This window comes from Nannospalax galili, unplaced genomic scaffold (genome assembly GCF_000622305.1).
Source record: "Nannospalax galili isolate Female #2095 unplaced genomic scaffold, S.galili_v1.0 scaffold747, whole genome shotgun sequence".
Taxonomy (NCBI): Eukaryota; Metazoa; Chordata; class Mammalia; order Rodentia; family Spalacidae; genus Nannospalax; species Nannospalax galili.
Window position 1 is genome coordinate 474480 of NW_008357686.1, and position 18980 is coordinate 493459.

At 39.3% G+C, this 18980-nt stretch overlaps 1 protein-coding gene and 1 non-coding gene across 3 annotated transcripts in view; one reads left to right on the forward strand and one right to left on the reverse strand.

Annotated features, from left to right (window-relative positions):
* Positions 1 to 18003, forward strand: part of Phka1 (phosphorylase kinase regulatory subunit alpha 1) — a 195553-nt gene extending 177550 nt beyond the window's left edge. For both annotated transcript variants that reach the window (XM_008855548.3, XM_029557441.1), the window contains 4 exons: positions 7178 to 7348; positions 11410 to 11463; positions 13521 to 13721; positions 17191 to 18003. In XM_008855548.3, coding sequence (XP_008853770.1) covers positions 7178 to 7348; positions 11410 to 11463; positions 13521 to 13721; positions 17191 to 17364 — 600 coding nt within the window. In that variant the 3' untranslated portion in view covers positions 17365 to 18003. The remainder of the gene's footprint in view (positions 1 to 7177; positions 7349 to 11409; positions 11464 to 13520; positions 13722 to 17190) is intronic.
* Positions 5140 to 5264, reverse strand: LOC115068033. Its single transcript, XR_003847401.1, has one exon. It is a non-coding gene; the product is annotated as a small nucleolar RNA SNORA3/SNORA45 family (small nucleolar RNA).
* Positions 18004 to 18980: the final 977 nt, after the last annotated feature.

Here is an 18980-nt window from a genome sequence, read left to right on the forward strand (position 1 = left end):
TTTCTTTGTATAGGTTGAGAATTTGGAAAGGGAATGGATGGCAAACTCAGATTATGGGAAGAGTGGCAAATTTCACATTGTTTTTGAAGTTTGGCAGTACAATTTTGTCAGTAAACAGTATTCAAAAATTATAGTAGTAATTATTTTGAATTTATAGTCTAAGTTCCAATTATATATTTTTAGTTTGAGAATTGTATCAGTTTAGTTATTACAGCACTTTCTTTTGTTAACTTCTCAGATTGTGATTTATCTCTAGAAGTTCAGTTAGGGCATAGGTGGAGGCATCCTGGAGCTGTAGAAGAATAATAACGGAAAACCTCTTGGTGCCTGGGAATGGGAGAGGTCCAACATCAAGGCCTGGGTACCCAGGACCACCTGTGGAGTGAGGACCACAACTGGGTCTCAGGGGAAGTGGGAGGTCCATTCCAGAGAATCTGCCCTCCCAAGACCAGAATCCAAAAATAACAGAGGCCTCCCCTGTCCCCAGCATAAGAAGCAAAGTCTCTGCCATGCACAACTGAGTTATTTTATATCTCACAGAGATTTAGGTCAGATGACAGCCAAACAAAAATCAGAGATTTATTGGAAACAGTATTTTGGCTAACTATAAACAAGCATCCTGCATCTGGCCAACTTTGTGATATCCATATTAATGAGGATGGTGTCAATGGACTTTTATCCAAAAACTCAGAACTACTGATACTTGATTTTGGAAAACAGTTTGAATTGAATTCTATCAGATTACATGCATTTTCTGATTTGACACCCTTTTGATCTTGGTGGAAGAGAAAAGACAATGAAAATTAATTACATGTGGAGGAGGGACTAAGGATATATAAACCAAGAACACCATGAGGCACCTCTCTCGCCATTTTGTGCGGCTGTCTGGAAGTCACAGGATGTATCTTTGAGTGTGGACTTTCCAACCCAGCCGTAAGTGTGAGGGGCACTTACTCTTCTGTAAATAAACCCCAACCCTATGCTCTGTTAGCAAGCCCAATAAAGTCATTTGGATTAAAAAAGACAGAGAAGTATTGCTTAGGAAATTCACAATACAATTAATTGCATGGCGTTTTATTTGCGATCTATATGGAAGTCATTTGCCAATGGAAATGTTTTGAAGCACTTCTTTATTTTGCATAGCAATATTTAGTGATTTAGGAAATTAAAATGAGAGATGTTATTTTCTTAGAAAATATTTCTTAGAAATTGTTTTATATTTATTTCTAAATCTAAACCATCAATCATTTTAAGCAATGTATTTCCTCCTTTAATTGCTATATTTTTTTAAAGATTCTTTATGTTGCAGTATATATTGATACTTCATTCCTTTTTATTTCAGAATAATAACTCATAGTACTGATATATCACATTTTATTTATCTGTTCATCAGTAAATGGACATCTGAATGGCTTTAATACATAATGCTATCAACCTTCATGTGCAATTTTTACATGGATATACATTTTCATTTCTCTCATATTTCTGTTTTTTAACATTTTGAATTTTTGTGCATTTCATATAATAGATCTTAATCAAGTTTAGACACCCTCCCCCATCTGTGCCCCCCACACCCCCCTCTACCCGACTTTCTGCATTCTGTCATATATGTTAAGTCCAATCCAGTCGAGCATCGTACCCAGATGTCCCTCAGTGCACATTCATCCACTGGTGTCTAGTCAGCAAATCTAGAGTCACTCCCTTAAATATCAACCCTCCCTCACCCAGCAGTAATCAGCTGCCAACAGTTCTCTGTAAGGTTGGGGCCTGCTGCCCATTTCCCCAGTTCTGTGCTGGGTTTTTGTCTGAGTTTCCATGGGTTTTGTGCATGCTGACACCGTTTCTGTAAGTGCATATGTCTCTCATACACACACACACACACACACACACACACACACATATATATATTTCTAGGAGAGTATATTAGTTACTTTTCTTGTTGCTGTGAAAAAAATACCTAACAAAAGCAACTTAAGGAAGGAATCTTTATTTTGGCTCACAGTTTGAGGGTCCATCATGGGAGGGAAAGCATGTCCGCAGAAGCATGAGGTAGCTGGTCACATTGCAACTGCAGTCAGGAATCAAAGAGAGATGAGTGTTGGTTTTCAGCTCCCTTTCTCCTTTTTCAGTAAAATATCTTTATTTATTATTTGACAACTTCACACATGTAAACAATGTGTCTTGATCATGTTAACCTCCAATGCCCTACTCCTCTCAGGTACCCCCAAAGCATCCCCTTCCTCCTTCATGTCCTTTCGTTTTATTTCCTTTCTCCTTTTTATGTAGTCCAGGACCCTATCCCATGGAATGGTTCCACCACATTAGGGTGAGTCTTCTTAATCCCAAAAATCCTTCACAGATATGCACAGTTTTTGTTTCCATGGGGACTCTAAATCCAATCAAGTTTACAATTAAGATTCACCAACACAGACAGGAAGCAATGGGATAATTATGTTTAGCATTTTGAGGAATGGCCAGACTTTTCTAATGTATAAACATTCTACAGCAATGTATAATAAGCATTCTACTTTCTTAACATCCTCATCAATGCTTGATATTGTCTTTTTAAAAATATTTTGTTTATGGGACTGGATAGATGGTTCAGCAGTTAAGAGCACTGGTAGTTCTTGCAGAAGACCCAGGTTCTGGTCTAGAATCTAGACTCACATGGTGGCAAACAACCATCTATAACTCCAATTCCAAGGAATCTGACGCCCTCTTCTGTCCTCCATGGGCACTGCACAACACAGATGCACTTACACACATGCAGGCATAAGACTCGTACACATAAAATTTCTAAATTTAAAAAATATTTTTTAGTGTATGAGTGTATTGCCTGCATGTATGTAAGTGGACCTGTGTCATGCAATGCCCACAGAGGTCAGAAGTCAGCGTTGGATCGCCCTGGAACTGGACTTTCAGACGATTGCTAGCCACTGTGAGGGTGCTGGGAATTGAACCCAGGTTCTCAGCATGATATGTGTGAAGGAATGAGGAACCTATCTTATCAACAGATTTTCCCTATCTGACCCCTGTTGACCCAGAATAGCACACACAACCACATAGAGATGTTATCGACCTAATCCCATCTTTTTTACAACATAAATAGTATAATTCCAATAAATATTTGCTGCTTTCAGAGTTTGATATTTTCACAACACACACACACACACACACACACACACACACACACACACACTATATTGGGCCAGGGGCAAGAAAAGATCATGAGAGATTGAGGCTATATTTTTAGGTTACAAGAAGATTCCAAAGTCTAGTAAGCTCGTTTACATTATTAACAAGTTAAAATACTGTTAAATGACCTCAAAACATAAGATTAACTTTGATTATAATGTTAGATAAGATTCTGTTTGTGGGGCTGGACAAAAAAAAAAGAAAAAGAAAATTTCTTTTTCTTTTTTTTTTTTTTGATCTTTTTTGAGACAGGGTCTGAGATGGCTCAGTGGTTAAGAATACTGGTTGTTGTTGCAGAAGACCTGGGTTCAAATCCCAGCACCCACATGGCAGCTAACAACTGTCTGTAACTCCAGTTCCAGGGCATCTGATGGCCTCTTCTGTCCTCCGTGGTCATTGCATGACAGGGGTGCACTTACCTACATGCAGGCAATACACTAGTACACATAAAATAAAAATAATAAATAAAATACTTTTTTAAAAAAGATTGTCCAGAAGTCATTCCTATATTCCCTCCTTGTTTGTTTTATAAAAGAATCATGTCCATATTTATAACAGAAGACATTCTCAGAACAGTCATTCTCACACCTTCCAGTTTCTTCATGTTCTCACCAACGTTATTATGTTTTGTTTAGTAGACAATGGCCATCCCAGACAGGTAACAGTTGATAAATCATTGTAGTTTGCCTTATATTTTTATGATAATAAGTTACACTGACATCTTTCCACATAGTTCTTGATCATTTGCACATCCTCTTTGTTGAAATACCTATTCAAGTGAAATATAATTGACTTTTGCTGTTGATTTAAACTCATACAACTGTACTGAACTCATGTATTATTTGAAGTTGTTTATTAACAAATTCCTTAGCAGTTTCTGTATATAAGGTCATGTTATCGTCAAATAGAAATAGTCTTCATTCTCTTTCCCAAGTGGAATGTTCTTTATTTCTTCAAGTGTACTGGTTAGAACCCCTAGTACAATGTTGAATAGAAGTGGTGAGATTGTGGGATTCTTGTCATGTTCTTAAGGGTTGAAAGCATCAGTCTTTATTCCTTGTGTATTTTTTGAGAAAACCGTGAGCCTTATATAAGTTGAGGAAATTCTGTTTTGTTCCTAGCTTGCTGGGTGTTTTTTTTTAAATCATGAATTCAGGTTGAATTTTGTTAGTTTTTCTACTCAGGTGATGTGGTTATTATACTTTATTCTGTTGATGTAATGCATCATAATAATTGATGTTTAGGTGTTTATTTTATTTTTTAGGTGATTTTTAAAATGTTTGGGTGATTTAAATTTTTTTATTTTTAATTATGTGTGTGTGTGGAGAGAGAGAGAGAGAGAGAGAGAGAGAGAGAGAGAGAGAGAGAGAGTTTGTGCACGAGTGAAATACCCACAAAGGCAAGAAGAGGATGTCAGATACTCTGGAGCTGGAGTTACAGGCAGTTGTGAGCTACTGAGCCATTTCTCCAGCTCCCATGTTTAGGTATTTTTAAAGGCTTGAATTGCTAGAATAAATCCCACTTCATCATGGCATACAATCCATTGAATTAACTTTTTTTCTTTGGTCTTTATGAGACAGGGTCTCCCTGTAGCCCTAGATGTCCTGGAACTCAATATGTAGACCAGACAGGCCTTGAACTCACAGAGATCTGCCTGCCTCTACTGAGATTAAAGGCGTGGACTACCATGCCCAGTCTGAATTAACTTTAATAGTACTTTGTTGAAGATTTTTGAATATATATTCATAAAGAGCACTGGACTTCAGCTCTCTTGTAATCTTTAAATGTTCTGTGGCATTATCTATGCCATCTATCTATGCTTGGGCTTTTCATTGTAGGAATTTCTGGCCTTCTTAATCTGGCTACATTTTATAAGTAATTTGTTATTTTCTGTTTTTATCAGTTTGGTAGTTTGTGTCTTTCTATGATTTTTTTTAACCTGACGAATGTCACTAGCATAGTGCCTGACTGTGCCATGAGGTCCACAGCCAGTGAATAAGGTCAGCAGTTATTCTTCGAGGACTCTAGCACACCAAGGCAATAGCCAATACCCAAGCGTGACTCTAGCTTTCTATAAATTTTTACAGTTCACCTAGGTTATGTAATTTCTTAGCATATAGACACTGATGGTATGACTTTATCACCATAATCATATATGTGTGTGTGTAACTGGAGTTGATTCTCTCCTCTTTTTTCTTGGTCCATTTAGGTAAAGATTGTTCTGTTTGAGCCTGGTGTGGTGGCACATGCCTGTAATTCCAACACTTGTGATGTATGTGATGTAGAGGCAGAAGGGTCATGAATTCAATGCTAGCTTTGGCTACGTAGTGGGTTCCAGGCCAACCTGTGCTATGAGACCCTGTCTCAAAAGAAACCTCAAAAATAGGGGCTGTAGAGATGGTTCAGCAGTTAACAGAACTGACTGCTTTTGCAGAGGACCCAGGTTCAATGCCCAGCACCCACATGGCAGCTAACAACCATCCATAACTCCAGTTCCAGAGGATCCAATGGCCTCTTCTAACCTCTGTGGGCATTGCACGACATGGGTGCACTTACATACATGCAGGCAATACACGATACACACAAAATAAGAAATAATAAAGTACTCCAAAAAAGAAATCTCAAAAATAACCAACAAAAACTATATTCTTTCATTAGTTGGTATTTTCATAGAATCACCTTTTGAGTTGAACCTGGTGTTGCAAATCTGTAATCGTAGCTACTCTGAGGGCTGAGACAGGAGGATCACAAATTCAAAACCTGCCTGGGCTACAGAATTAGTTCAAAGCCACTTGAACAACTTGACAAGACCCTATCTCACAAGAAAAAGCATTCAAAAGAAGCTGAGAATACAAGCTTAGTGGAGGTGCACTTGCTTAGCATATAGTAGGCCCTATATTCAATCACTGTTACCAAAATTTATTGTTGTTCTATTAGTCTTCTTTATTTTCCTATTCTCTCTTTTCATTCTACTCTAATATCTGTTATTTTCTTCCTTCTGTTTGCTTTCATTTTACTGTGGTCTTTTTGTTGTCTTAATGTGGAAAGTTTGGTTATTGATTTGAGATGTTTGTAATTTTTTGAGACTGGGTCTCATTCTGTAGCCCAGGCTGGCCTGGAACTCCATTATGCAGCCCATACTGATCTCAAACTTGTGGCAGTCCTCTCTTAGCCTCCCTAGTGCTGGGATTACAGGTATTAGCCTCCCACATCCAGCTTTTCTTTTCTTTTTTCTTGTCTTTTTGAGACAGGGTCTTCCTGTAGCCCCAGTTGGCCTGGAACTCACTATGTAGACCAGGCTGGCTTTGAACTCACAGAAATCTGCGTGCCTCTGCCTCCAAAGGGCTGGAATTGAGGGCATGCACCACCACGCCCAGCTCCATCTATTCCTTTTCAATACAAGCATTTACTTGTAGCATAAATTTGTCTTTAAATACTGTTTCAACTTTATTGCATAAGTTTTTTATTTGTTTTCATTTGTTTTCATCTCAGAGTACTTCTGCTATTCCTTAGATTGTTTTCTTTATGCACTAGTTATTTAGGAATATGCTATTTGTTTTCCATATATTTATATGGGTTCTCATTTCTTCTTGTTGCTAATTTCTAATTTAATTGTCCTGTGACTAGAGAACATACTTTGCATGATTCCAATCATGCATTATATTATAGGCCATGAGAGCAAAAAACAAAGCCAGTTAACAGAGACAGTGAGGTACAAAGCCAGTGTAGAATGACCCATGTCATTGGTAGTTTTATGGCTATTCATATGAATCACCAGATGTCTTTCTAAAATGATTGTACAAAGTTACAGCACTGCTGGCTATATGTACATTGACTAGCTTTCATGTTGCTAGTCAGGCTCTTTCACTTCATGTATGCTTTATAATTCTGCAGAGTATTTATCATTACTTGTGCTGTGGTACTTAACCAGAGGAACAGAGATCACTTTTGATTTTCTTTTCTTTTACTCTCTTCTCCAAAGTCCCCTGCAACCTGTATTCCTGCAAGTTGTGGATCCTTTCCTAGTACATATGGTCAACAGACATCTAGAGATAGTCGTCAAGGTCAGTGGCAACGCCGGAGAAGGCTGGATGGAGCACTAAATAGAGTCCCAATTGGGTTTTATCAAAAAGTCTGGAAAGTTTTGCAGAAGGTGAGCATAACACACTGTTGCTCTCTTTAGTCCTTTCTTGAAATCCTAAGTCTCTTTGGCTAAGATATGTAATAATTATAACATGATTGTAATTACATAAAGATGAACTACTCAAATGTAATCTAAAAGAAAACAAAATAATTTGATTTATTACTGTGGCATTATTGATAATTTAGTCTATTTTCTTTTTTGTCTTTTTTGAGACAGGGTCTCCCTGTAGCCCCAGCTGGCCTGGAATTCACCATATAGACCAGGCTGGCCTCTCCCTCCCAAGTGCTTGGATTAAATGCATGTGCCACCAAGCCCAGCATTAGTCTATTTTCTTTACTGCTATTATATTTTTATTTTATTTATTATTTTATTCTATATGTATGAATGTTTTGCTTTCACATATGTAAGTGGATCTGTGTTGTACAATGCCATGCAGAGATCAGAAGAGGGCATCAGAGCCCCTGGAACTGGAGTTATGGATGGTTGTTAGCAGCCATGTCTGTGCTAGGAATCAAACCTGGGTCTTCTGCAAGAGCAGCCAGTGCTCTTAACTGCTGAGTCATCTCCCCAGCCCCATTGAATAGTTTCTAAATTCAGTTTTAAAAATCATAACCTCTCTGGGGCTACAGTTGAACATTGTGACATATTGTAATACATTTGCTGCTAGTCAATAATTGATGCTAAGGAGCTCACTTTGTATTTACCATGAGCTGGAATGTTACTTGTCGCTATGAGCTTTTCATAACCACATTACCACAGTGAAACAAGTGAAGTACATGGGGAGTTTATATAGGCAGCTCTTGCCAATATTTTTGGCTTTGGATGCAAACTTGCAATGATGTTATTAGTTCAGAAACACTCTCGGTTTTCTCTTTATTTTTGTCTTTGTTATTATTGCTGATTTTTTTAAAACACGGTTTCATTGTCAAGGCTGGGTGCCAACTCAAGATCCTCCTACTTCAGCCTCCTGAGTGCTAGGATTGTTAGCATGCACCACCACCACCACACCTGGCACAAAGATTCTTGGTGTCACTAACATTTGTTTTTATTTCTAAGGCCTGTTTTGCCACAGATATATAAGGGCATATCACACCATTATAGTACTGATAGTTTTAGAGGATCACAAAGAACACTGTCCTCATTCATTGGTCTTATTTATACTAGTACAGTCTTTTATATATTATTTTTTTTTATTTTATGTGTTTTGAGTGTATTGCCTGAATGCATGTAAGCACACCCATGTCGTGCAATGCCCGTGGAGGTCAGAAGAGGGCATCAGATCCCCTGAAACTGGAGCTATGGATGGTCAGCCGCCATGTGGGTGCTGGGATTTGAATCTAGGTCCTCTGCAAGAGCAGTCAGTGGTCTTAACCACCAAGCCATCTCTCTAGCCCCCCCCTTTTTTTCTTTTGAGATACGTTCTTTTTTTAATATTTTATTTATTATTTTATGTATATGCATGTATTGCCTGCATGTAGGTAAGTGCACCCATGTCATGCAGTGCCTGTGGAGGACAGAAGAGGCTGTCAGATCCCCTGGAACTGGAGTTACGGACAGTTGTTAGCTGTCATGTGGGTGCTGGAATTCGAACCCGGGTCTTCTGCAAGAACAGCCAGTGTTCTTAACCGCTGAGCCATCTCTCCAGCCCTTGAGATAGGTTCTTATGTATCCCTGGCTGGCCTCAATTTGTAGTCAAGGATGACCTTGAACTGATCCTTCTGCCTCCATTTACTGACTGCTTGGATTACACATGAGTACTATCATACCTAGTTTATGCTCTTCTAGGGAGTAAACCCAGGGCTTCGTGCATGTGAAGCAAACACTGTATCAGCTGAACTATATCTCCATCCCATGTGCTTCATTTATAGTCTCTTAGGTCCACTTTTTGCTTCATTGCCCTTAATATGGACATGAAAAGTACTTCATCCAGGACACCATAGCTTTTATTTATGTCTTTTTTTCTGTCTTCACACTGATAATTCTTCCAGGGACATAATCAGATGATACTTCAGAAATGGTGAAAGTTTATTCCTCAGATTATTCGCTCTGAGGATCGTGATTTCAAAGGGCACCCACAATGTGCTTTCCTTCCAGCTAACACTACTATGATAGTGACCAATATGTATTTTATCTCTCCAGTTATGCATGGATTACTATAATTCAATTTAATAGATATGTATTAGGTGCTCTACCCCAGTTACTGTGTAAGGACTACAGAAAATATCTGTTCTTTGTCATCCAGGAGTTGAATCTGTGGTTACCTTTTTTAAAAAGCAGCTATGATGTAAAGCCAAAATGATTTGTAATAAAGATGCCTAATCGTGGACTGGTAAAGGAACTTGCCTCCAAGACTGATGACCTGGGTTCTATCCCTGAGACCCGTGTGGTGGAAGGAGAGAACCGACTCCTGCAAACTGTCCTCTGACTTACACACACACACACACACACACACACACACACACACATGTTTTTTAATCAAATGGGGACTGGAGAGATTGCTCAGTGGTTAAGAGCACTGGCTGCTCTTCCAGAGGATCCAGGTTCAGTTCCCAGCACCCACATGGCAGCTAACAAGTCCTTAACTCCAATTCCAGGTATCTAATGCCATCTTCTCACCTCCATGGGCATTGTGTGCACAAGTGCATTCACATACATGTAGGCAAAAACACTCATATACATAAAATAGAAATGAATTGTAAAAATTAAATAGGGGGCTGGAGAGATGGCTCAGCAGTTAAGAGCACTGGCTCCTCTTGCAGAGGACCTAGGTTTGATTCCCAGCACCCACCTGGCCACTAACTTCAGGTCCACAGGAATCCAACGCTCACTTCTGACTTCTGAGGATATTGCACAGAACAGGTGCACTTACATACATGCAGGCAATACACTCATACACATAAAAATAAAGGTAATAAATAAAAATAATAAATACTTTAAAAAAAACATTAATCCAGGGCTGGAGAGATGGCTCAGTGGTTAAGAACACTGGTTGTTCTCGCAGAAGACCCGGGTTCAAATCCCAGCATCCACATGGCATCTAACAACTGTCCCTAACTCCAGTTCCAGGGGATCCGACAGCCTCTTCTGACCTCCGTAGGTATTGCACGACATGGGTGCACTTACGTACATGCAGGCAATAGATGCATACACATAAAATAAAAATAAATAATAAAAAATATTTTTAAAAAACAGTCCTTGGACTGTTCTAAAACAAAAAAAAATTAAATAGTCCTTCAAATGACTTAGGCTCTAGAAAATAATTCATGATATGCATTTATTGGACCTGAGTCATCCGTACTCGTTCAAGCAAAGTCCCCCATTAATATTTTCATCCTGTCCTACTTTTTCTATCATCTTTTCACATTTTAGATACATTATTTACTGTTTATTAATTGTTTCTCTCTGTAGAATTAAAGTCCACAAGAACAGAAATTGCTTGTGTGTATGTGTATGTGTGTGTGCATGATGGGGGGTTGGGGGGACACACATGCCACAGCATGTATGTGAAAGTCAGAGAACTTCATGGAGTCAGTTATCTTTTTCTACCTTTACATATCCAGGAATTGAACTCAGGTCATCAGGCTGCATGACTGTCAGCAAGCACCTTGCCTTTACCTGCTGAGGCATCTTACCAGCTCTTTAAGGCCTATTTGTGATGGCTCTGGGACAAATCATGATAATGCCCTAGATACTCACTGAATTTTGGTTCTGGCCTATCCCAGAAGGGAGATCTTGCCAACCTACTCCATTTCCCTAAGCAGAGGACAAACTCTAGAGACTCTAGATAGGCTGTGGGTCATCCAGATGGAGGAATGTACCCTGAAGGACATCTGGGTACGAATGCTTGACTGCATAGGACTTAATGTGTATGATGGAATGCATTAAATCTGGTGGGGGTGCTATAGGGAGTATGAATGGGGGAGGGTGTCTAAATTTGATTAAGATCTACTATATGAAATGCACAAAAACTCACTAAAATGTGTTTTTAGAAAAGAAATATGAAGTCTCTCCTTCCAGCCTTCTGCTTGTTAGCTTGTCCCTGGTAACACGTTTTTTTTTTTGTTTGGCAGTGTCATGGACTTTCTGTGGAAGGATTTGTTCTTCCTTCTTCAACCACTAGGGAGGTAAGATTCTATCTTTTACATTTATGTGATAGAAAGCGTGAATGTCTGAAATATTTCAGTGATCACTTTTCAAAGTAACAAGCCTATCCTTTTATACATTAACTGACTTAAATGCATTTGAAGGAGAGAATGCTTTTTAAAATGGAACAAGAATGATAGAGAATAATTATATGGTATTGGGGAGATGCCTCCATGGGTAAAGTGCTTTGCTATGCAAGCATAAAGACCAGAGATTGGATCCCAAGCACCTACATAAAAAAGTTGGGTATGGCAGTGCAAGCCTGTAATGCTAACACTTAGGAGGTGGAGTCAAGTGGAGTCTAGGGGCTTGCTGGCTAGCTAGTCTAGCTGAGATGGGGCACTCCAGCTTCAGTGAGACCCTGTCTCAAAAAAAAAGATGGAAAAACAATTGAGGACGGCATCCTATGTCAGCCTCTGGCCACATGTGTGTTCATGGGCAAACACACTCACAGACAGGCATAACACACATGTGCACACACACAAGAATAATTATATGTTTTATTAATAACAACAGCTTCTTTTAATGGTCAATTTAGTCTCTGTGAAATGGAGAGTTGGAAAAAGCAGAAGGGATACAAATCAAAAAAGAATGGAATGACATAAAAGTCCCCCTATCTCACTCATTCCCACCTTTCTCTAATAGAATACTTGTAGATCCATGCTTGTCTGGAATTCTAATTATATATTAGAGTAACTTGAGCTCCTTTGTCCAACCTAGTGATTTAGAATGGGAACCTGAGCATCTATATTTTGTTAAATCTATAGACTGAAGCTAATATATAACCATGGTTAGAAAACATTGCCACAAACCACAGGTACTGATTATTAAATGCTTTTGATTTGTTTTTGAATTAACAAGCATAAAATTCTCAAAAACTGGGGTTGTTTCAAATAGCAACTGTATGTGCCAGTCCTGAAAGTGAATGAATGCTTTAGACCTTAATTGCTGCCTACAAGCCTTTTCTGTAGTAAAGAACACCATATTACCTATAAGTTTTTTCTGTGCCTTTGAACAATATTATTTTTTTATTTATTTTTGCATTTTTGAGACAGGGTCTCCCTGTAGCCCCAGCTGGCCTGGAACTCACTATGTAGACCAGGCTGGCCTTGAACTCACAGAGATCTGCCTGCCTCTGCCTCCCAAGTGCTGGGATTAAAGGTGTGTGCTACCACACCCAGCGCCTTTGAACAATATTAAAATGTTAATTAGTAATAATGTATACCAGTCTAGTACCCCTAAGAATCTTCTAAGCACTTTTATATTATTTAATTTGATTTTCAGCACAACTTTGTGAGATAACTAAGAAAAGATTGTTCTTCCCAGTTTACAGATAAGCAAAGAAATTTAGAGAGATTGATTATCCAAGGTCATTTTACTCATAACTGACACAGGACTTGAACCCAGGTCTTTAGACTCCAAATCTACTTGCTTCTATAGAGTATAAAGTCACTATAATTTTTCCAAAAATCATTCATCAATCTACTCCACCCAAAAATAACTTAATTTCTTAATGTCTATTTTATTCTAACAGCATGTAGATATTTTACATAATTCTTATATATGTATATACATATATATACATACATGTATATATATATATATATCACTTCCAGTTTGACTTAAAATTTTCCTCTATATCATAGATTTGTTCTCATAAATAGCTTCATAGGGACTCCTGACATCACCATACAATATGTTATTGTTTACTCATTCATTGCCATGTTTAGGGTACTTCTGGTTTTAGGCTTGTGACTGATGCTACTATAAACTTTCTTGCACACAAAGCCTTTTTCTTCTCTGAATCATTTTCTTAAGACAAACTCCTAGAAATAGGATTATGGGTTAGAGGGCACTGACACTTTCTCTTGTCGTGCATTGTCAGAGTGGCTTTCTAAAGGGTTGAACAGATTTTCTCAGTTCTATCAATGGGACTGAAGCCATACTTGCAGTTACAGAATATTTACTGCTTTTCAGAGAAAAGGTTTAATGCTCTCAGGTAATGATCTCCTAGGAAGTGATTTTTTTTCCATTACAGATGACTCCAGGTGAGATTAAATTCTCTGTCCATGTGGAGTCTGTCCTGAATCGTGTACCTCAGCCAGAGTACCGTCAGCTTCTGGTTGAAGCCATCCTCGTCCTCACCATGCTGGCAGATATTGAAATTCATAGCATCGGAAGCATCATTGCTGTGGAAAAAATAGTGCATATTGCCAATGATTTGTTCCTTCAAGAACAGGTAGGTAACCTGATGTGATGCACGCCTGTAATCTCAGCACTCAAGAGGTGGAAGCAAGACAATTAAGAGTTCAAGGCCAACCTCAACTATATAGTGAGTTCAGGACCAGCCTGGGCTACATGAAATGCTGTCTCCAAAAATTAAAAAAAAAAAAACAGATAGGTAAACCTGTAGATTTCTCAAAGGAGGATGTTTTGTAATAAATTCCAAGCTCCTCACAAAACTGAGGTCATATTCTTGTATCCTCCTCCTCATAGCTCTTTTCTGGAGCCCCTTTGTAGTAACTGATCTCTGTTTGCAAAACAGATGGGCTAAAAGATGGCCACTGTTAGGAAGTATGTGGAGCTTTTTCTTTTTTAAAAACTAGATTGTTTGATTGATTGAATGACTGATTAATTGATTGAAGTACTGTGGATATAAGTCATTGCATTCTAGACAAGTGATCTGCCTCTGAGCTACACTCCCAGCCCATCTTATTTTATCTATCTATCTATCTATCTATCTATCTATCTATCTATCTATCTATCATTATTCTGTCTATCTATCTATTTATCTATTTTGGTCTTTTTGAGACAGGGTTAACCCCAGCTGGCCTGGAACACTCACTATCTATCTATCTATCTATCTATCTATCTATCTATCTATCTATCATCTATCTATCTATTTTGGTCTTTTTGAGACAGGGTTAGCCCCAGCTGGCCTGGAACTCACTATGTAGACCAGGCTGGCCTTGAACTCACAGAGATCTGCCAGCCTCTGCCTCCTGAGTGCTAGGAATAAAGGCATGTGCCACCACACCCGGATTTTATTTTTTATTAGTACATATTAATTATACATATTAATGGAATTCAATGTGACATTTTCACAGATGACTACAGCACAGCACCTATTGATCAAATGCAAACTCCTTTTATCTGCCTTCCCCATCCTATGTGTTTTGTGGTTAGCTTTTAGTGGTAAAGTTGCCTGGAACTCAAGAAGTATTATTCTTTTCCCTGAAAAGCCTTGAAGCATAGCATTAACATTATATTTCCAACTCCTGCTCACGATGCTTTTTGTAATTTAAAGGACTTAATAGGCACTATTAGGTGGCATATCCTTTCCTAGTAGGAAAAAAGAAAATTTGCTTATGATTTTCCTTGGACTTGCAAGGAAATGTTAAAAGTGAAACTTTCACGTCTACATTTTTTTCATTTCCTTGAAAAATTTTCCAGAAAATTAACCACATTAGAAATACAAACTGCTGGCATTAGAGGGATGGCTCAGAGGTTAAGAGCACTTCCTGCTCTTCCAGAGGACCCAAGTTCAGTCCCTAGCACCTCTATCAAGGGGCTCACAATTGCCTATAACTCCAGTTCCAGGGATCTGCACTTCTAGCCTCTGAGGGCACCTTGCATGCACATGTACATGGTGGTACACACACAGAGATAAATAATTTTAAAAAGTCTTTTAAAGGGATTGGAAATATGGCTCAGCAGTTAAGAGCACTGGCTGCTCTTGCAGAGGCCAGGGTTCTATTCCCAACACCCACATGGCAGCTAACAACCATCAGTAACTTGAGTTCCAGAGGAATCCGGTGCTCTCTTCTGACTTCTGCATGCACTACAAGACACGGGTCCACTTACATACATACAGGCGATATACACATAAAATATTTTTTCAGTCTTTTAAAAAAGAAATACAAACTTTTTATTGAAAGTGTTCTAAATGTTGCCTATATTGAGAGGAAAAGCACATAAAGGGCAGAGCATTGTCTACAGAAAAATTTCCAAAGTATATAGGAGATATTTTGCTCTCTTAGCCACTGTGACAGAAGACAAAGGTATTCAAGAGTACTCAGTTTTAAATACTCGAGATTGATGTCAGCCCATGTATCAGAAAATATAATCCCTTTTAGACATAGACTTTCGTTTTGGAATACTTAGTGTTTTTGAACTAAGTTGGATTAGAAAGAAATAACAGCTAGATAATAGATCTTAGAGAAAACTCAAAGGCTGTCACATCCCTAGACAAATGTAATATGGATCCTTAAATCTATAGACAAGTATCCCAGTCACCACCCATCAAAGAAGACAGAGATAATTACAAACTTCAACAACTGGTCACACACAGAGATTGTGAATAGCCCAAGTCTAAGTAGAACATCTAGGATGCAACCTCTACACCTAAGGCTCACGGAACATAGAAGAAGGGATGAAGAGAACACTAATGCATCTTCAGTTCTCATCAATGATGCTCCCTCATGCAACAGAGGGTCAGGAACACAAAATGTCACAAATGGCCAAAACATAGAGAATAAGAGTCTGCAGAGTGTGGGTCCTTGGACAGGTCTCCTATATTGAAGTCCACCCACCCAGGGCTCAGGGATCATTGCAGAAGAGGGGGCAGAAAGATTGTAGGAGGTGCATGACCAGACAGAAATAGTCCTACAGGCTCCTGGGACTCTTCACATACAAACCTACAGCAACAGTGTCAGCATACACAAGACCCATGCAAACATAAAAGCAGACAAAAACCCAGCACAGAACTGTGGCAATGAGCACCAGGCCCCAATCTTAGTCAAAGGATTATTGGCAGCTGATTACTGCTGGGTGAGGAAGAGCTGATCTTCTTAAAGGGAGGGACGCTAGATAGGCTGACTAGATCTCAGTGGATGAACTTGCACTGAGGGACATCTGGGGATATTAACTCTACATGATAGGCCTTAAAACAAATGACAGAATGTATGAACTCCAGCGGGGGAGGGGGGCTTTGGGAGGGTGCCAAAGGGGAAGGGGGTATAAAGATGATTTTCTATATTTGAAATACACAAAATTACATAAAAATAAATAAATAACAGGTAGGTAAAAGAGCACAAGCCAAGATCAGAGTACTAGAAGGTAGCCCACTAGTGTCCCACTAGGGTGATTTCCAAATGCTGATATTATCTCTCTTATTAACAGATATGAACCATTTAATTAACTATTACTGTATATTTAACTTTCAAAAATGCTGGGGCTGGAGAGATGGCTCAGTGGTTAAGAGCTCTTGCAGTGGACCCAGGTTCAGTTCCCAGCACCCACATGGCAGCTAACAACTGTCCAATAACTCCAGTTCCAGGGGATCTAGCACCCTCTTCTGACCTCCACAGGCATTGCATGACACTGGTGTACTTACAGACATTCAGGCAATACACTCATACACATAAAATAAAATAAAAATAATAAAATTTTAAAATGCTTACAATGGAAAATTCTAAACAGTAATTGAAAAATAATTTGTGGTGATGGGGGGTCTAGTGGCAAATACATGCATAGAAACTCATTCATCCTTTTGTACATAACCCTGACCCTCTCCTGGCTCAGTAACCTAAGAAGCAATGAATTGGTGATGCAGAGGAAGCTCCGAGTTATGCTAATCAGACTTTTAATTTGTTGAATTGGTAATTCTTCCTTTTCCCTGTGTTTTCCTACCCTTCAAAACCAAACAGAAAACCCTTGGCGCAGATGATATCATGTTGGCAAAGGATCCCGCATCTGGCATCTGTACTCTTCTGTATGACAGTGCACCCAGTGGCAGGTTTGGCACCATGACCTACCTCTCCAAGGCAGCTGCCACCTACGTGCAGGAGTTTCTGCCACACAGCCTCTGTGCCATGCAGTGAGAGATTTGGATCCTGGCTTCTAGGATCCTTTCAACAGCTGAACTCTGTTGTGATTGGTTGTGCATGGAACTGAAATGTTAACGCCTGATCACTCCCCTATGCCCCTTTCCTGCCCCTTGTCCCCCCAAGAAGAACTACTGTGATAATCTCACAGGTTTTGAAGAACAGAACCCTTTTCTGGAGGCTGGCCCACAGTGTGCAGGCTCAACCAGGCCTTTAGCTGCCGTCTCTGCTTCTTTCTTGGTTTAGAAAAGTCTGCATGTGTTTTTATTCTATAGATCTGTTACCAGCTTAGTTTTCGAACTCCTGTTTGGGGAGCAGGTATTAATAACTTATTACTGAAGCTTGTTTTTCTTAGATGTGGTTTTATTGTGTATGTGACTGCTGGGTATTAGGCTATTGTTTCAAGAGGGTAGACTTTGAAGCTGTTAGATTTTATGCTGCTGTCAGTTAGAAATATCTCCTTCAAGTGCCTTTACTTAGGAAAAGACAGCAGCAGATCATAGCTTTCTTCGTCACTCACAGGTTGCTTCCCTCTGAATGATGAAATCATCTCTCTTTAGAAGTACTGTCTCTGCTTTTATCCTTTATCTGCCACAATGTCCACTCTGGTGAAATATTAAAATGCAGGCTCACATGTATGTTTAAGGATTTGTGTTTTAACACTTGAAGACACATTTTATGAAGGCTGCTGCTACTCAGAGACATATTTGGGAAGAGGTGGAATGACCCAGAGAAATGTAACCAGAAGCCCAAGTCCAGAGAGAAAGGGAAAGGAGAGAAGTTGCCTGGGTAGTATCTTACACACAGGGAGCCAAGAGAGCATCAGAGGTGGGAGGGTCTCTGCACACAGCTGTGTACACTAAATCTTTCCTCTGCAGTGGGAGCCCACACGTAGCACAGAGAATTATTGAAGCCTCTGTCTTGAACAAAGAAATCCAGCAATCCAATATTTAGCTGCTCCACTCAACACCCTTTTCCTACACTTTTGGTCTCTGTCTCACTTACCAGTTCACTTCCCACCGTATCCAACCAACCCTTCTCAATTCCCTGCCCTTGGACTGGAGAGATGGCATAGCATTTAAAGGCTCAGGCTCACCATCTATTCCCTGCCCTCCCACATTTATTCTTAAATTCTTTTAGTTACATTTTCACTTCTTAATTCTAATATTCATATCATTCAAAATCTTGTTATCTGTGACAGTATATCTGTTTGCTATAAATGCCTGTGTGCTTTAAGTAGCTAAATAATATGTAACTAGTTTATCTGTATCTACATTGGATGGACTGAGTAAGCTCTAAATAAGAATGTTCAAACCAATCCTGGACACACACACACACACACACACACACACACACACACACACCTGTAATCCCAGCACTTGGGACACTGAGGCAGGAGGATCATGAATTCAAATCCAGCCTGGGTTGCATAGCAAGCTCCAGGTCAGCGTGGGTATAAGACATTATCTCAAAAAAAATTTTTTTAGTGTGTTGTGTGTGAGAGTCAGGTGTGACTGGCCTTGGGCTGACACACAAAGGGAAATGGAAGAAGAGTATCTGTCCTTTTTTCTCTGGGCAGGTGGCCCACCCTTCAGCACTTGCCAAGCAACTGG